General features: G+C 43.3%; 2 protein-coding genes across 5 annotated transcripts in view; both read right to left on the bottom strand.

The window, feature by feature from the left end:
* Nucleotides 1–6,390, bottom strand: part of atrn (attractin) — a 49,108-nt gene extending 42,718 nt beyond the window's left edge. For all 3 annotated transcript variants that reach the window (XR_009791634.1, XR_009791635.1, XM_061796110.1), the window contains exons 1-4: nt 5,729–6,390; nt 4,487–4,570; nt 1,950–2,063; nt 1,747–1,875 (exon numbers count right to left, since the gene is read on the bottom strand). Coding sequence is in view for 1 of the 3 variants with exons in the window: in XM_061796110.1 (XP_061652094.1) it covers nt 1,747–1,875; nt 1,950–2,063; nt 4,487–4,570; nt 5,729–6,375 (974 nt within the window). In the remaining 2 variants the exon portion in view is untranslated. The remainder of the gene's footprint in view (nt 1–1,746; nt 1,876–1,949; nt 2,064–4,486; nt 4,571–5,728) is intronic.
* A 968-nt stretch (nt 6,391–7,358) lies between these two features.
* Nucleotides 7,359–16,391, bottom strand: part of eif2ak3 (eukaryotic translation initiation factor 2-alpha kinase 3) — a 35,177-nt gene continuing 26,144 nt past the window's right edge. Inside the window, exons 11-18 of one of the 2 annotated variants that reach the window (XM_061795934.1) lie at nt 16,097–16,219; nt 15,876–16,025; nt 14,879–15,461; nt 14,311–14,484; nt 13,461–13,661; nt 13,282–13,383; nt 12,509–12,571; nt 7,359–10,123 (exon numbers count right to left, since the gene is read on the bottom strand). In XM_061795934.1, the coding sequence (XP_061651918.1) occupies nt 9,932–10,123; nt 12,509–12,571; nt 13,282–13,383; nt 13,461–13,661; nt 14,311–14,484; nt 14,879–15,461; nt 15,876–16,025; nt 16,097–16,219 (1,588 nt within the window). In that variant the 3' untranslated portion in view covers nt 7,359–9,931. The remainder of the gene's footprint in view (nt 10,124–12,508; nt 12,572–13,281; nt 13,384–13,460; nt 13,662–14,310; nt 14,485–14,878; nt 15,462–15,875; nt 16,026–16,096; nt 16,220–16,391) is intronic. The other variant, XM_061795935.1, reaches the window with a different exon arrangement.

Below are 16,391 nucleotides of genomic sequence, written 5' to 3'. Positions count from 1 at the left end.
AGATCTAATGAAAATAACCACACCAACATGATAATATCAGTAATTTTCAACAGTTAACATTGTGTGCACTGTCTCACACACACAAACTCTCAGTTCAAGCAAATCCACAAACAATAATAGAATAATTTTCAATAACATCTTTCTCTTACTATGCTGCTTAGTGAGACTTCTGGCATTCCTTATCTTGAACAATCCTCTTCAAATCTGGCTTGTATTCTGTTGTTGCCACTCTAAGCAATTCTTTCAAATGAGCGTCAGTCAGAACAGATCGATGCTTTGATTTCACATGTTTCAGGGTAGAAAACACAGACTCGCAGACGTACGTTGACCCAAACATGGACAGTATCTTAAGCGCAGCTCGTTTGATGTTGGGGATTTTTCAATTGGCACACTTTTCCAGAACTCAACGGTCCCTTCCCTTAAAACAGCTTTCAGTTGATCCTCCTCACAAAGGTCGATCATCTCCAACTCAGCCGCAGCCTCATCTGTGACGAGCGGGGCTTTCAAACAGTCTGGCTTCCAAGCCAGCTGATATGATGCAAGCGTTACGGTCTCCGAGTGTTTTGTAATTTTTTTGAAAAACTGCACCTGCTTTTCAAAGCGACCAACTTGTTCTTGCGAAGTTCAGTCCCTTTTGGAAATTCCTGTTCGATGTTAGGGTGGAGTGAGCTGAAGATTTGAAGCTTTGAAATGCGCTAATGCTGCGTGACATATAAGGCAGATCGGCTTGCCATTACGTTTAACAAAAAAATATAAACTCTCCCACTCTGGCAAAAACGTCCTGTGTTCTTCTTCATATTTTCGTTTGGCTGTGCTTTTTTTCCCTGCCATTTCAAGAGGTAACTTGACGGAAATTGTTTACAACACAAATGATGTCACACCAAAGATTCTCTCGTCGCTCGTTTGACGTCACTCAAACAGGCTTACATGGTCAGTGTGCCATCTAGCTGTAGGGGGAGTGAATGACAGCGCCAGCCAAGCATTTTTGACGCATGTCATGTGACAGCTCCTGAAGAGCCGCATGAAACTAGTTAAAGAGCCGCATGAGGCTCGCGAGCCGCGGGTTGGCCAGGCCTGGTCTACATGGTTATCTTTTTTAACTAGTCTCACCTTTGCATTTGTATGAATTTGTGAAGCACTTTGTAACTGTGTGTAAAAAGTGCTATATAATTGAAACATGACTTACTTACATATTGGGTGTATTATAACTTATCATGATATACATCACTGTCAATAATATAACACGTACAGTATTATCCACTTAAGATTAATTGTACGAAGGCTACTGTTGGATAATTAGACTATATGAGTTAGTTTGTACCATTTATTCTTGTTTAGATTAGATCTAAGTTTATTCTGATTCCTCCTCAATGCTACTTTTTGTTTTTGTTTGTCGCTAGTCTTACTTAAAATCATTAGTTTACTTGATCACATTAAAACAGAGGAAGCAATTGATGAAAGTCACCAAGTTTATGAACAGGAATATACACATTTGTTTTCATTAAGTTCTCCACCTAACATTCAGATACTTGCTTTATGCTGTCAAGCATTAAAATATTAAATTGCCATATGTCTCAAGGTTCAACTATTAAAATCCAAAACCGCAAACATCCACAAATACTGCACGTCTGCAATCATCACAATTTGGTCAAATTAGAGGAAAAGGACTCAGTTTTGTGTCAACATGTGGAGCACAGTTCCACGTGCACAAAATGGCTTCCGGCATTAAGTCCTTAAGGTTCTCACCTGTAGGAGATGTTGAATCCGGTGAGGTTGTAGGCGGCGTCGCTGAAGAAGTGCAGCAAGGCGAAGCCCGACTGCGACGCCACCTCGGGAACCGTCTCGTTACTGTAACTCTCGGGAATGATCAGACCGCTAAAACAAACAAAAAATCGGTTAGCGGAAAAACTTTGGTAGTCACCGTCGAACGGCGGTGCCGGCGGGAGTACCTGAAGGCGGCGAGCAAGGGGGCATAGATGGAGTCCCCGTCATAGACGTAAAGGTGGTCCCAGCTGCACTCCGTGGCAAAATGTTCGAAGCGTAAGTGAAGGACGGAATTAGGACTGAGAAAGAAAAAGGAAGAAAGGTAGGACAAATGTTAGCGTCCTGTAAACCTGTTAGCTTACCATTAGCTCCCTGGCAGCGTATGGTCTATAAATTTCCTTTAAGATTATGTCAGCTTCATGTTCGCTCATCCCTGGCCAAATATTAGCTTCCACTTAGCATCCTGGTTATGCATGTTAGCTTCCTGTTAGCATCATGGCAGCATAAAATAGTTTCTTCAGATAGTTAGTATCTATGTTAGTTTTCTGTCTGGGGCTCGTTACCTCCCTGAGAGACTACCGGTATGTTAGCTTCCCGTTAGCTTTGTGTTAGCTCCCCAGAAAGGTATGCTAGCTTCTTGTTAGTTATCTGGGAGCCTGTGTTAGCTCAATGTTAGCGCCCCGGTAGAAAATGTAATGCCCAGTAGCAACACATTAAAGACAATTGGACAGTTTTTGTCCCGATTTTGCCCATTCCTATCCAAGGACATCAAACGCCAGAATATCTTATGTCTTCTAACATTACCCTTAAGATTATCCTTTGGTCTGAGGTGTGTTCAGAGTGGATTTGTCCCGATAATAGCGTTCAAAACAGCTCGGGCCTGTACTTTTAAATATTCAACATGTTCAAAATTTATGACCAAAAAACCTTGTGTGTGTTTGAAAGCAGACCATTCCAGAGCCACGACTCGGCGAATTGTGACGTGAAACGGAATGCAGCCAATCGAGAAGCGACCTGACAGAGGAACAAGAAAGCGTGTAGTACCCGATGTCGTGTTTTGTATAAGTGGGTTCATCAGACGGCAACAAGTATTTTCCGAAGCAAGTCTATATTGACGACATCACCATTCTACCACACTCCCAATTCCGGTCCCTTCAGAAACACTCGGAAAACATCGGTGCAGCATATCCTGTTGTCAACACAAAGTCAAGTAGACCTCAGAATTGGAGGAGACCAGCTTGCGGAGCTGTGGGAAGCCCGAGAGTGCATATTTAACATCTCTGCCCAAGTTTTTCCGGCCCAATTTCTGTCCCAAGACCACCATCATTTCCTCCTCTCATGTCTCTTCTTCGACGTTGCGTTGCTTGGGTTCTTCTTCTTTGTTTTTGTTTGATCACACGAGATTTTGGTCTCGGCAGACTAGATTCGAGACTGCTTGTGGAACTGAATGTTTATGTGTGTGGGGTTCTGCGTTGAGATACTGTACAACTTTTAAATCCGTGATTTTTTATTTTTAATCTTCTTTGTGGGGTTTGTAGCAGATAAAAAAATATTTTTATATTTGAAAAAATCCTTAAGTGTGTACCAGGCTTTGGTTAGCTCCCTGGCAGACAATGTTAGCTTTCCATTGTTTCCATGGAAAATTATGTTAGCTTTCTGTTAACTCCCCAGAACAGTATGACAGCTTCCTGTTAGCCCTCTGGCAGCCTATGTTAGCTTTCAGTTAGCTCCCCAGAACAGTATGACAGCTTCCTGTTAGCCCTCTGGCAGCCTATGTTAGCTTTCTGTTAGCTCCCTGGCAGAATACGTTAGCTTTATGTTTGCCCCAAGAAATGAAAGCAGCTAATGTGGATGGATACCTATTTGGCAGACAACTTTAGCTCCCAGGACAATGACGTTCGATTTTTTTCCCCATTTAAAAAAAAAAAAAAAAAAAAAAAAAAAAAAAAGGAAAAAGTCAGTCACCATCCAGGAGTTTTTATATGCGTCGTCATTGTTTAAACACACTGCAAGTTGATAATTAACTGACTTATGGTGAAGTCGTTTTCCAGACACAGAAACACTTCAACAACAACCTCAGTGTACTTTTGTCAATTATTAGACTATCATTGTGTGATATCTGTGTTATCATAACTGACGTACACTGAATAAAATGTCGACATACCCTGCCCTGTTTCAAATACCGAGTTTTTGTAATGTGAGAAATAAGACCGAGATAAATTATTTAAAGCGTTTTCAGCTATTAATGTGACCTCTAACCTGTACAACTCATTTGGGGAAAAAAAGGAATCTTTTCAAGAGGGGCAGTAAAAATTAACAACAGAGATGTGTTTGCAAAAGTGTGCACACCCTCTAATAACTGGGGATGCGTCTGTGTTTGGAATAAACCAATCACATTCAAACATGTTAAATGGGAGTCTGCATTCACCTGCCACCATTTAAAGTGCCTCTGATTAACCACAAATAACCTTCATGTGTTCTAGTAGGCTTTTCAATGACACGTAAACCTGACCATTTTAAAATTAAAATCAAATTCATTACTGTGGCCCATTTTTTCATTATGGATTTTTTTTCATCTGAGCCTGAAATTCAAATATGTAAAATCAGGCCTTGGTGTTAGTTTATTAAACAGATGACAAAATAATCGGTCACTTTTTCATTTTTGCCTTTTCGATTGCCAAGTGTAAATGGAAAGTACGAATGATACACAGATGGGACTCACCGTCCTTCAATGAGCCAGGTACACTTGGTCTTGTACTTGTAGTTCCCAGGTCCGTCCGACAGGAAGCCAGAGGGCGCCGTCAACCTGAAAGCCAAAGAGACTGCTTGTGGGAAACCGCTTTTAATCGACCGATTATCGAAGCCATCGGGTGGCGGAAAAGGACGACACGCTGTCGCGAGCCCTGACGGGACAAGCCGAAGGGGAAAGAAGATGATTATCGACGCCATCGGGTAAAGGAGACGTGGTTTTGGGGATAAATGGTTGGTGGACAGTAGGGGTGGCCATTGCAGACAATCTCACAATACCGTAACATCACCGACCATACGGCCATTATTTAATAGATTACAGTCATAACTGATATAGCAAATAAAGTATATTCATTGGGGAAAAAATACAAAGCCACACTGCTGCCCTCTTTGTAGTTGAAAAAAAAAAAATCTTTGTCGTGTTTCTAGTTTGCATCTTGTACATTTCCAGTCTCTTATGGTTCGCGTCAGCATCTTTTTCCATCACGGTTACAGTGTTCTCCATGTCTTCTACAGTTTGAATGAGAATGAGGTGAAATAGTCGGAATATTTTGAAAGTCACATTCTTTTCACAACTAGAGTATGTTTTATTTTAAAAAGTCTGTGTTTTTGACTCAGAAAAGAATAAAGATGTATTTTAAAGAATAAAGTCTGCTTTCATTTTAGAAATAAGTCCTATTTGTTCAAGAATAAAGGCAGATTTTATGAGGGAAACAAGTCAGAATAATACGAAATGAAATCAGTTTCCTTCGAGAAAAAAAAGTTACATTTTTTGTGGAAAGAAGTAGCGATTAAAAACAAAGTCATAGTTTTACAAGACAGAAGATCACTTCTGTTTTATAAGACAGAAGTGGTATTTTAGGTGAAAAAGTTTAAATGTTTTGAAACGCAGTAGTCAGATTTTTAAAAACAAAAACATTGAGGGGAAAAAAAAAATCTCTACATTTTCTTGTAGTCATACTATTTTTTTTTTTTACAGCAAACTTTTACTTGCTGAGAAAAAAATTTAATCCTACGAGACCTAAGTCGTTTTTATATATATAAAAAAAAAAAACATCATTGAACAGTATTTCTCGTTGGAATGCATGAATGTTGCCTTTACGTGCTCCAGGTGATAAGAAGGAAGGCCGGTTGCTCAGGTAACGAGAGGCGCGTTTAAATGTGGGCGGCTCGCAGGCGCAGGGTCTCGAACGAGCGTCTCCCCCGGTGTCCTTACCTGAATCTTCCTCCGCAGTGCTGGCACTGGTCCCCGACCCAGCCGGGGGAGCACACGCAGCCGCCCGTCGCCGCGTTGCACTCGCCGTTCACGCACGGCTTCTCGCACTCCTTCGCCGCCGCCGCCGCCGCCGTCGTCGTCGTCGTCGTCGTCGCCGCCGCCGCCGCCGCGAGCACCACGAGCAGCCCGGCCGCCAAGCTCCGACGGCCTCCGGGGCCAGCCAGCGAGCAGGCCCGCGGCCGCCGCGTCGTCCCGAACATTTGTCTCGCTAAAAGATGGCTGCTCGAGCGAGCGCCCAGACGCTCCGCTAGCTTCGCGGTGGGCGCCGCCGTCGGGGAGTGAGGCGGGAACGCGACGGTCGCGGTCCTGGAGGTGACGAGGAGGCGAGGCTTTAGGGTAACGTCGCGGGCTCCATCTTCCAGGTTTCCAGTGGCGGCCGCGGTGCTCCTGTTTGTGTTGCCCAGCTCGCCGCACCGAGCCGCAGATTGAGGGTCAGCTGTGACGTCACGGCGGCGGAAGTGCGTCCAAGTGGCAAGGGGAGGGGCGACAGCGGGGTCATGCACATTTCCCACAAAACTAATAGAAACGCAAAACGAAAAAGAGAAAAGAAGCTCAAATGGAGACGTACTGAGAAACATTTGGAACATTCCTGGAAAAATAAACTAAAAGTTGCAATTTCAGGAGAATAAAATTGGAACAATACTAAAAAGGTAGTATCAGGAAAAAGCTGCCCTTTTCGGAAAACAAAGTTGAATTTGCAATATTTCAAGAATAAAGTTGCAATTGTACAAAAACCTTATTTTTAAACCCGTGGAGACCAACGGTGAGGGATGCCGTCAAGCTGAAGAAGGAGTCCTATTGGGCCTTTTTGGCCTGTGGGACTCCTGAGGCAGCTGATGGGTACCGGCTGGCCAAGTGGAATGCGGCTTTGGTGGGCGCTGAAGTAAAAACTCGGGCATGGGAGGAGTTCGGTGAGGCCACGGAGAAAGACTTCCGGACGGCTTCGAGGAAATTCTGGTCCACCGTCCGGCGTCTCAGGAGGGGAAAGCAGTGCACCATCAACACTGTGTATAGTGGGGATGGGGGCGCTGCTGACCTCGACTCGGGACGTTGTGAGCCGGTGGGGCGACTCCTTCGAAGACCTCCTCAATTCCACCGACACGCCTTCCCATGAGGGAGCAGAGTCTGGGTTCTCTGAGGCGGGCTCTCCTATCTCTGGGGTCGAGGTCACCGAGGTGGTTCAAAAGCTCCTTGGTGGCAGGGCCCCGGGGGCGGGGGGATGAGATTCGCCCGGAGTTCCTCAAGGCTCTGGATGTTGTAGGGCTGTCCTGGTTGACACGCCTCTGCAACATCGTGTGGACATCGGGCACAGTGCCTCTGGATTGGCAGACTGGGGTGGTGGTCCCCCTTTTTAAGAAGGGGGACCGGAGGGTGTGTGGGACGTGGGAGGAAAGCGGAGTACCCGGAGAAAAGCCGCCCAGGCACGGGGAGAACATGCAAACTCCACACAGGCGGGGCCGGATTCGAACCCAAGTCCTCAGAACTGTGAGGCAGATGTGCCGGCAAGGTAATATCAAATATGTAAAAATGCACTTTGATGAGGAGCAAAGGAAGGCACATTGCACGGTTATTGTTTTTTTTTTCCCCAAGTTTTATTAAAGTCAGACTTGTAAGAAGTCAAATTCTCGTTAATAAACGCCAACCCCAAATGGATTGATCAACAGCATGGGAACATAAATAAAAAGCTAAATCAACATATTTACAATCCTTTATGCACAGAAAAGAACATGTGCGAGACACCTTTTTTTTTTTTTTTTTTTTTAATTATTATTATTTTTTTAAAACAAAGTAGAACAACTTGCGCCTTCACATTTTCTTTTTTCCTTCCTCTCAGTCAAGAGCCCAACAAAAGGCAGCGATATCTCTGCAAACAAAAGAGGAAGCATCCATGATGACTTGACTTTTGACGACGATGATGATGATGATGTAGCGATTGTCCGCAACGTTGTGTGCCTGACTCACTTTGAAGAAGCAGCACGGAAGGCCCAGTGCACGAACGTCACTTGGCTTCCAAAAACGCTGCATAACAATTAGAACAACAACAACAATAAGAATTTTTAAAAAACGCTCTTATCCCAAAAACGTTAGAAAATGACAATCGCGGGAGCACACGACGGGGTCACGTGACTCTCAGCACTTGGATCACGTGACCGACACCAGGTCCAGGATTTCAACAGAGATTCGGCACATATTGGACAATCTGAAAAATCCTAAATCAACTCATACAATTAGGCCAAAAATTTGAGAATATTCTGAGGGACAAGTTTTTTTTTTCTCTCCCTAAGAATGGAGTCATAATATGAGAAACAAAAGTCATAATTTTACGAGAATATAATTGCGATAATGAGGGGGGGGTTAAAGAATTCAGTGGGGTTAAAGTCATTATGTTACGAGAAAAACGAACATTTTAGGAGAGAAAGTTGGAAACCTCCCGAGAAATTAAGTCGAAATTTCCTGACAATTTAATTGTAAATGTCAAACTTTTCCACAATAAAGTTGTGAGAGAAAAAAGCTACAGTTGTATGATAATGAAGTCCCAAACCAATGACAGTCTTTTTTTTTTTTTCTTCCCCGGAATAAAGTCACAATTATTACTTCTCAGATTACAAGAGAAAATAATTATTAAATTATACGAGGAAAACTAGTCAATGTTCCAGAAAAAAAAAAAAAAAAAAAAAAACATGACCCCATAAAAAGTTTACATTGTTGCACTTTTCCAGGAATCAAATCATATTACAACAACATGTAAATAAATAAAAGGTTCCAGAGAAAATTATACATTTTAAGAAAGACGTGATTATCAGTTGTAATTTTGGTAACAAAGTCATAATTCCATTCCAACTTTTTATAGTAAAACTAAGACTTTAAAACTTTATTTTCCTACAATTCGATTCAATTCCAGCGAGGCTTTAAATACTTCTTCATACTTTGGCTCATGTCCACAAATGCAAAGCTACATTTGAATAAGAATAATGACAGCACAGTTTACGAAAGAAAACAAAAAAAGTGATTGCAGGTTGTCATGTACATGCCAAAGCACTAGGGGGCACTGTAAGACCGAGAGGCCATTTGATCTGATGGCGAAAGAAAAAAAGAATACAAAAGCATTTCTACAAAATAAGAAACAAAAATAGCAGCTTTCTTGTGGACACGGCATCAGGATCTTCGATTGTGAAAACTGCAATGAGAGGCGAGCGGACGCCACGCACAGACATTCCGAAAAGTCGATCATCTTATTTACAAAAACGTCCTTCAAAAAGCTCAACGAGGCCTACACGGACACACAAACAACAACAACACCCACCGAAACCAAGAGAACGCTTTCACACTGAGCCACTGCCAAAAAGTTGCTATTTTGCCACACAATCTATTAAAACGGAAAAACATGAAAGAAAAATGCGAATGAAAAAATAAACTATTTAAATTCCCTTATAATTTGCACAAAATAAAAGTTGAACAGCAGTCCAATTTACAAAGTAGAAAGTTGGCATATTTTGAGAAAAACGCTGATTTTCCAAGAACAGGCAAAAAACTATGGAGAAAAAAAAAAAGTCAGAAAAAGTGGACATTTTACGCAGAAGAAAAATTTTCTAATCTGAGAAAAGTCCTAATTCTCAGAGAAAAAAAAAGTTTAAACTCGAATTTTGGAAATTTTATATAGAAAAGTATTCGTAAACGTTGGCAAGTGTGCTATCAGGCTAACTAGTTGGAGATGGCGCTACCTGTTAACCAGCTCAGTGTGAAAGGGCTCGTAGAAGTAGTAGAAGAAGAAGATAAAGTAGAGGCTTGAACAGACGGCTGGGCCATTCCTTCGGCCCAAAGGCAAATCGGATCCTGTCTACTGCGCATTGAAAGAAAATAATAAAAGTGAAAAAAGAGGGTCATGCTATTTTTGGGGTCTTCCAAACCAGGCATGTGACTGAAGGCCTCTCCCCGTGGTTGTCATACCTGAGGTGTACCACATGTGCGTGCGTGAAACCGTGCCGCCAAAACAAAGTCGTGATGGGGGGGGGTTGGGGAGGACAAAGTGTCCACAAGCACGGGAAGCACTTGGCTGAATTCAGTGGCAGTAGTGTAAACAAACAAACAAAAAAATTTAAAAACATTGTTTTCTGGGGGTCCGTCACGTTAGCGGGGGGTGCATCAGGTGGCGCAGGGCTGTCGCGAGGGTCGCCCCCCGCCCGCCGACGATGCGCTGTACGTACGCGAGCGCTGTCGCGCCACGGTCAGCCGGCACGGGAACTCCAAGTCCTGGAAGAGCGGCAGGCCGGTGATGTCCGCCGCCTCGGGACGCTCGCCGGGGATGCGGGACAGCATGCTGAGCATCATACTCAGCTAACACACAACAACAAAAAATATTAGCAGCTATGCCCATTTCCACAAACACACTGAAATTTAAATGTGAACCGAGTTGTAATTTTAGGAGAATAAAGTTGGTATTTTACAGGAAAAAGTCACAATGAGGGAAACAAGACGCAATAAGATGCTCAGCTAAAACATACAAAAACAACACAGCACAAGGTAAGGAGCTACGCTAAAGCTAATGCTAAAAATAAAGCAATAGAGCAGGGGTGTCAAACTCATTTTTGCTGCGGCCATATCGTAAGTATGGTTTCCGTCGGAGGGCCGTCATGAGCGCAAACACATATAGTCAGTAAATGTACAATTGCCTCATGTTATTACATAAAGACACACAAAAAAATAAATCTATTAATAACTATTTGAAACCAGAAGCCAGTAAAACGTTAATTCAGTTTATTTTTAAATGGGGACTGGTAACAAAAATGGTTGCAATCAACGTTATATAAAAGGGTAGACGATTTGCAATGTTGTTATTTTATTATTTTAGCAAGAACATGAAAAACATGAAGTCGACCCAGTTGATTTGCTTTCGCGGGCCACATAAAAATTGATGTGGGCCCCGGGCCTCGAGTTTGACACCAGTGCAATAGAGTAAAAATTATGAGAATCAAGTTGGAATTTGACAGAAAAAGAGTCACAATATAAGAAGAAAAGTTGTACTACGCTCAGTGAAAATGGAACAAAACACAAGGGAGCTAGGCTAATGCTAATGCTACAAATAAGGGTGCCGGAGCGTCGCTTGCTCTGGCTGAGGAGACCGATCGGCCGGAGCGTCAGGCACGGAAAGATGTTTACAGGGACGCAGAACTGACATATTCAATATGGCGGACACACTGACGTATCCGTGCCAATGGCCAACACGCTCGTTCATAAATTCATAGAAAATGGAGCTCGTAATTTTACGGGTGAAAAGAAAAGTTGCAATATGCTCAGCTAAAACACAACAGTCACACGGCCAGGAGGTAGGCTAATGCTAAAAATTATTGAAAGAAAAAAGGTCAGAAAGTTTACCTTTTCAAGAATAAAGTTATAATTATGAGGGGGAAAAAACGTTTCTGAACATTGGCAAGCAAAAAAATATATTTTACAAGAATGAAATCCTTACTTTACATCAGCAAAATCGAAACATGACAGAATTATTTTTAATTTTGTAAGAATACGATCTTCCCTAATATTATAAAAAAGATGTAAATGTAAAGATGTAATTTTAAGTGGCTAAAGTAATGAGAAAAAATCTAAACTAAAACAGTTATATGACAAAAAGTAAAAATGTTGAAAGAATAAAGAAAAAAAATTGAGCATAAAGGTGTAATATAACAATTTGTAACTTTACAAATATATAGTTGTACCGTAATTTCTCATGTATAATGCGCACCTATGTATAATACACAACCCCAAAGTTGACCTCAAAATTCTGGAAAACCCTTTCACCCATGTAGAATGTATTTTTACAATGCATGATTTTGCTTATACCCAAATGATCAAAACGAAATATTATCTGTATTTGGTTAGTTTTTTTTCAAAGAATTATTCTGAAGTTAAGCACTTTATTTGATCACATAATACTCTCTTTTTAGTTACTTGCTCTTATTTTGAAATTCACAGCCCTGCTTTTATTTAGTAAATAAGAAAACACACAGTTGTGCTCATATGTTTGATTACCCAGGCAGAATTTGTAAGATGGATACAATTCTTTAAAAAAAAAAAAAAACATGAAGGGCCAGGCGAAACACATTAAATTTTATTTTAATGGGATTCAAATTAAACTGTCAAGCATTTCAGAAAACCATCATCATTAAACCAAACAAACAAAGTAATGATGGTTGTTGTTCAGTCATCAGTCGCATTAAAAAAAATAAAAAACAAATAAAAAAAAAATTCTGCCAGGGTATGTAAACTTATGAGCGCTACTGTACATATATGCAGTCATATGTACTGGAATGAAAGTGTAGGCTACACCTTTTTCATAACCTCTAGGTGGCAGCATACATTTATAAAATGTGAAAGTTTTTTTTTCCATTTTCCCCAATACCTATGTATAATGCGCACTATTAACTGGACAATTTTTTTAGGAAATAAATGCGCATTATACACGAGAAATTACGGTAGATCATGAGAAAAAAAGTAATTTTTGCGGGGAAGTCAAATATTAATTTTATAAGAGAAAAGTCTTATGAAAAAGTTTCAATTTTATAAAAAAAAAAAAAGTCAACATTCCCCCCAAAAATAAAGAACGTCAGCAATCTTGTCCTTTCAATTTAATTTATTTTCCTCTTTCAGTTTGTGTAATCCACACATCAAAATGTATTTCAAACAAAAAAAAGTGTTTCCAGTAGAGGGCAGCAGAGGGCCACTGACCTCGTGGAAGTTGTTTTTGGAGAAGGATTCCGGGAACTGGAGCGACCGGACCTCCGTCAACGTCTGCAGGAAGACAAGACGAGTCCAATGAACAAATAAACGCAACAAAAGTCTCATTTCTTTCTTGGTTCTTTTTGTCAAACCACTGACACAATGGGAATTATCATTTAAATCCATTTTGTTCCATTGTGAGTGGATGTTTTCATCTTCTGACTTTTCTAAAACGGGTACAAAATTAATGGAGTGAGGTTAATCAGGCAGGTGAAGTTAGCGCAATATTTCATCCAAAAATACGGTCAATTTGAACTCAAAAGATTTTTTTCATCTGTGGTAAAAAAATAAAAAATAAAAAAAAAGTGCGTCAAGTGAATGGAGTGAGTTTCCTAATGCAAGTGACGTTAGCGCACAACAGTTTATCTGAAAAATCCTGTCGTGTATTTTTAACCTTTTGAGTGGAAGATTTCATTGTGACTATGCAAAAAATTGGTGCAAAGTAAACAGAGTAAGGTTCCCTCGGTGGTTAGGTTAGTGCAAAATTTTGTCACTATACTAAAAACAGGTACATAATGAGGTTCCTCAGGCGAGTGAAATTAGTATATCAAACACCTGAATAATCCAGAAGACTTTGCTACATTGCAAGTGGATGATTTCATCTGATTATGTTAGAAACTGGAACAGAGTGAATTGAGTTCCTCAGGCCACTAAAGTTAGCACAACACCCCCCCCCCCCCACCCAAAAAAAAAATAAAAAATCCTCACTTTTGTTGACTCACCCTGACTCTTTCCATCTGCGTCCGAAACGGGTAGAGCAGCTCAAACAGGATCAGGCCCAGAGAGTAAATGTCCACTTTGTGCGAGTAAGAGTGTCCGGAGAGCTACCGGGGGAAGAACCGGGATTATACTCCGAAGTCACCTGGGAAGCGCAGAACAAGTTTTTGCTGTGGTGACTCACCTGCTCGGGGCTCATGTAGAGCTTGGTTCCCACCTGGCCCGTGTGGCGCGTGAGGAGCGGCGCCGGCGTGAGGGCGCACTGCTGGCGCTCGTCCTCCTCGTGCTCCATGGCCGTCACCAGGCCCAGGTCGCCCACCTTCACCACGTCGTCCATCGTGAAGAAGATGTTGGACGGCTGAGGGAGACGCGGCGCTTCAGTACACTACTCGGCAGAGTCACTGAGTCATTTTCACATTAGCAGCGGTTCCCCAACTAGACATTACATTCTAATTTCTTTTTTTTTTTTTTTAAAGGGTATAAGGTGAATGTTAAAGTGACTGGAGTTATGTTCCTAAGGCAGGAATAGTTCAATTAATTCTACATTTCAAAAGTCCTGTCAAATTAAACCTTATAAGCGGATGTGTTCAACTTCTGACTATGCTAAAACTGATATAAGGTGAATGGAGTGAGGTTCCGTGGGGCTGGTGAAGTTAGCATACTATTACATCTGAATAATCCCATTCATTTTGAACCTTGTAAGTGTACGTTCTGACTTCTCTAAAGCTGGTGAAGAGTAAATGGAGTGAGGTTACCTGGGCAGGTAAAGTTAGCGCAACACAGCATCTGAAAAATGCCGTCAATTTTGTTGCCTTGTGGATGCATATTTTCGTCCTGACTATGCAAAAACTGTTATGAGGTGAATGGAGTGAGGTTACTCAGGCTGTTGAAAACTGACTGGCTTTCACATGTTGACATGTTTGGCTAAAGCAGCCTTATTTTTCCGCTTGGCTTCTTATATATTGAAATGAGTAGGTTTAACTCTGAGCCTCAAGTTCCACTGCTTTTCTGTACATTGTTTTTCCAGGGTTTACCTTGAGGTCCCTGTGCATGAGGCCCTTGCTGTGCAGGAAGTCGACGGCCTCGGCAATCTGGAGGAAAATGTCCAGACACTGGTTGCGCTCCCTCTGCTCAGGCAGGCAGCGCTGGGCCATCCAGTCCTTCAGGTTCTCCTTGCGGCACAGCTGCATCTGGATGTACAGATACACCTGCGGACGGACCGCCTCCCTTTAGTGTCGTTTACTCAACCTTTATGCAAATTAGTGTCGTCTGCCTGTCTGGTAATCGGAATTAAAAGTTGGTCGCAGTGGGACAAAATCTCTCGGAGGAGTTTGTCGTCGAAGGACACCCAGAAATAGCCAACGGAACCCTAAAATGGCTGCTTGAATCCAAATTGGCAGACGTACTGTGTCTTTTAGGGCATGACTTCTTGAGACCTTTTGGTGGGGCTACTTGTAATGGACAAGCAAACCTAATTTCATGTTGCTAATTGAAATTGGCTTTGGGGGCTGAATTGTTTTTTGTCCAACTCTAGAGGATGCAAATGAAAAGCCGGTTAATAATGACAAAGAAACAAACAGAAGTGGCATCAAAAGGGCTAACCTTGGGGGAAGATAGCACTCGCTGGCAGGGAAGAGTGACGGGCAACGCCAGGGCGAGCGAGTTGGGCCGAGGAGGCGAGGAAGAGGAGGGCTGGCTGTTCTCAGACTGTCGGGTGCGCAAGGGAGACAAATAGTTTTTTCCGACGCCGGACGGTTCCGGACCGGTGGCGCCGGAGGCCGAGTCCTCCTCGTCCACTTCCGCTTCAACCCCGGCGTCCCGGTCGCATCCAGAGTCCTCGAAGACGATGTCGAAGGAGGATGAGGTGCAGTCGCTGGGGCGGCGCGGCGGGCACAGCTCGAAGGAGTCGGGCGTGTCGGACGCATCCGGCTCGGCCTGGCTGTCCGGCTCCGACCCGAGGCTGTCGCAGCCCAGGAGAAGGTCGAAGGACGCGCCTCCGTTGACGCCCGAGCACACGGTGGCGTCGGAGCTGCCGGAGAGCGGCGAGTGATGATTGTGCCCTATCGCCACCGGATCAGCGGCGCCGGGATCCGGGCCGCCGCTCGGCGACACAGAGTAGGACACGGGGACTTTGACGGACAGCGCCTCCATGCGGTCTACAAAGCTCATTGGGGACTCGGTGGTGCTAAAAAACAGGAAAACATCAAGTCAGACTAAGGTCATTTTAAACATGCTTCTTGGCAAAAAATAACTTACACCGTAAAAAACCTGTTTATTACCCTTTCAAATTCGTTTGTGGGATGAGCAGCAGAGCTAAGCATGCGTGTTGTGCTTGTGAAAAATCTATTCTACCAATGCCAAACAGCTCATTTTGCTAATGCCATTGAGTTTTGGTTGGCGTTTGGTGATTGGATGGTTGACGCGAGTTTAGACTTGAGCCTAAAAATCGCTCCGCCATGTGTCAGTGTTGTAACGAAAGCCGTACTCGACTTTGTCCAAGGAGCAGCGGGCCCACAAAACTGAGAAACGGGGAATGAAAAGTGTGCTTCTTGATAGCTTACACCTGGGAACTCTTAAATTGTGAATATGTCAGTCTGACCTGGTGTCTTGCAGCCACCTGTGGTCCATCTTCTCCTGCCAGCCCTCGGGTGGGCTTTCCTGCCAGGCGTTGAAGTAGCGGATGATGCCGGGATGCTCCAGCTTGGCCAGCGCCTTCACCTCCCGCATCACCTTCTCGCGCGCCACCTCCCTGGAGGACCGAAAGACCGCGTTTGAACACCAATGTCAGGACCTGAGGACCGCGGACGGCAGGGGCGCCACCTGTTGGGCAGCCGGATCCTCTTGATGGCGTAGTGGCAGTCGTCCACTTTGTTGCGCGCTTCAAAGACCACGCCGAAGCCCCCGCGGCCGAGGCACTGCACGGGCTCGAAGTCCGTCAGGTACCTGCAGAGAGGTAGGCACACATCAGGATGGCCGCTTTCCATTGGGGTCCATTTGGGCGAATTCTCCAGAAGGAGTTCAAAGTCCGAGTCTTGGAATTCGACGATTGGTGGACTTTGTGTACAATTTCGGTCTCCTTGAGACTTTTTCCTGCATCCTGTCATGATCTTAGTAG

This window comes from Phyllopteryx taeniolatus, chromosome 13 (genome assembly GCF_024500385.1).
Source record: "Phyllopteryx taeniolatus isolate TA_2022b chromosome 13, UOR_Ptae_1.2, whole genome shotgun sequence".
Lineage (NCBI taxonomy): Eukaryota > Metazoa > Chordata > Actinopteri > Syngnathiformes > Syngnathidae > Phyllopteryx > Phyllopteryx taeniolatus.
The sequence above is the reverse complement of the archived record's forward strand: the minus strand, read 5'-3'. Positions and strand labels throughout refer to the sequence as shown.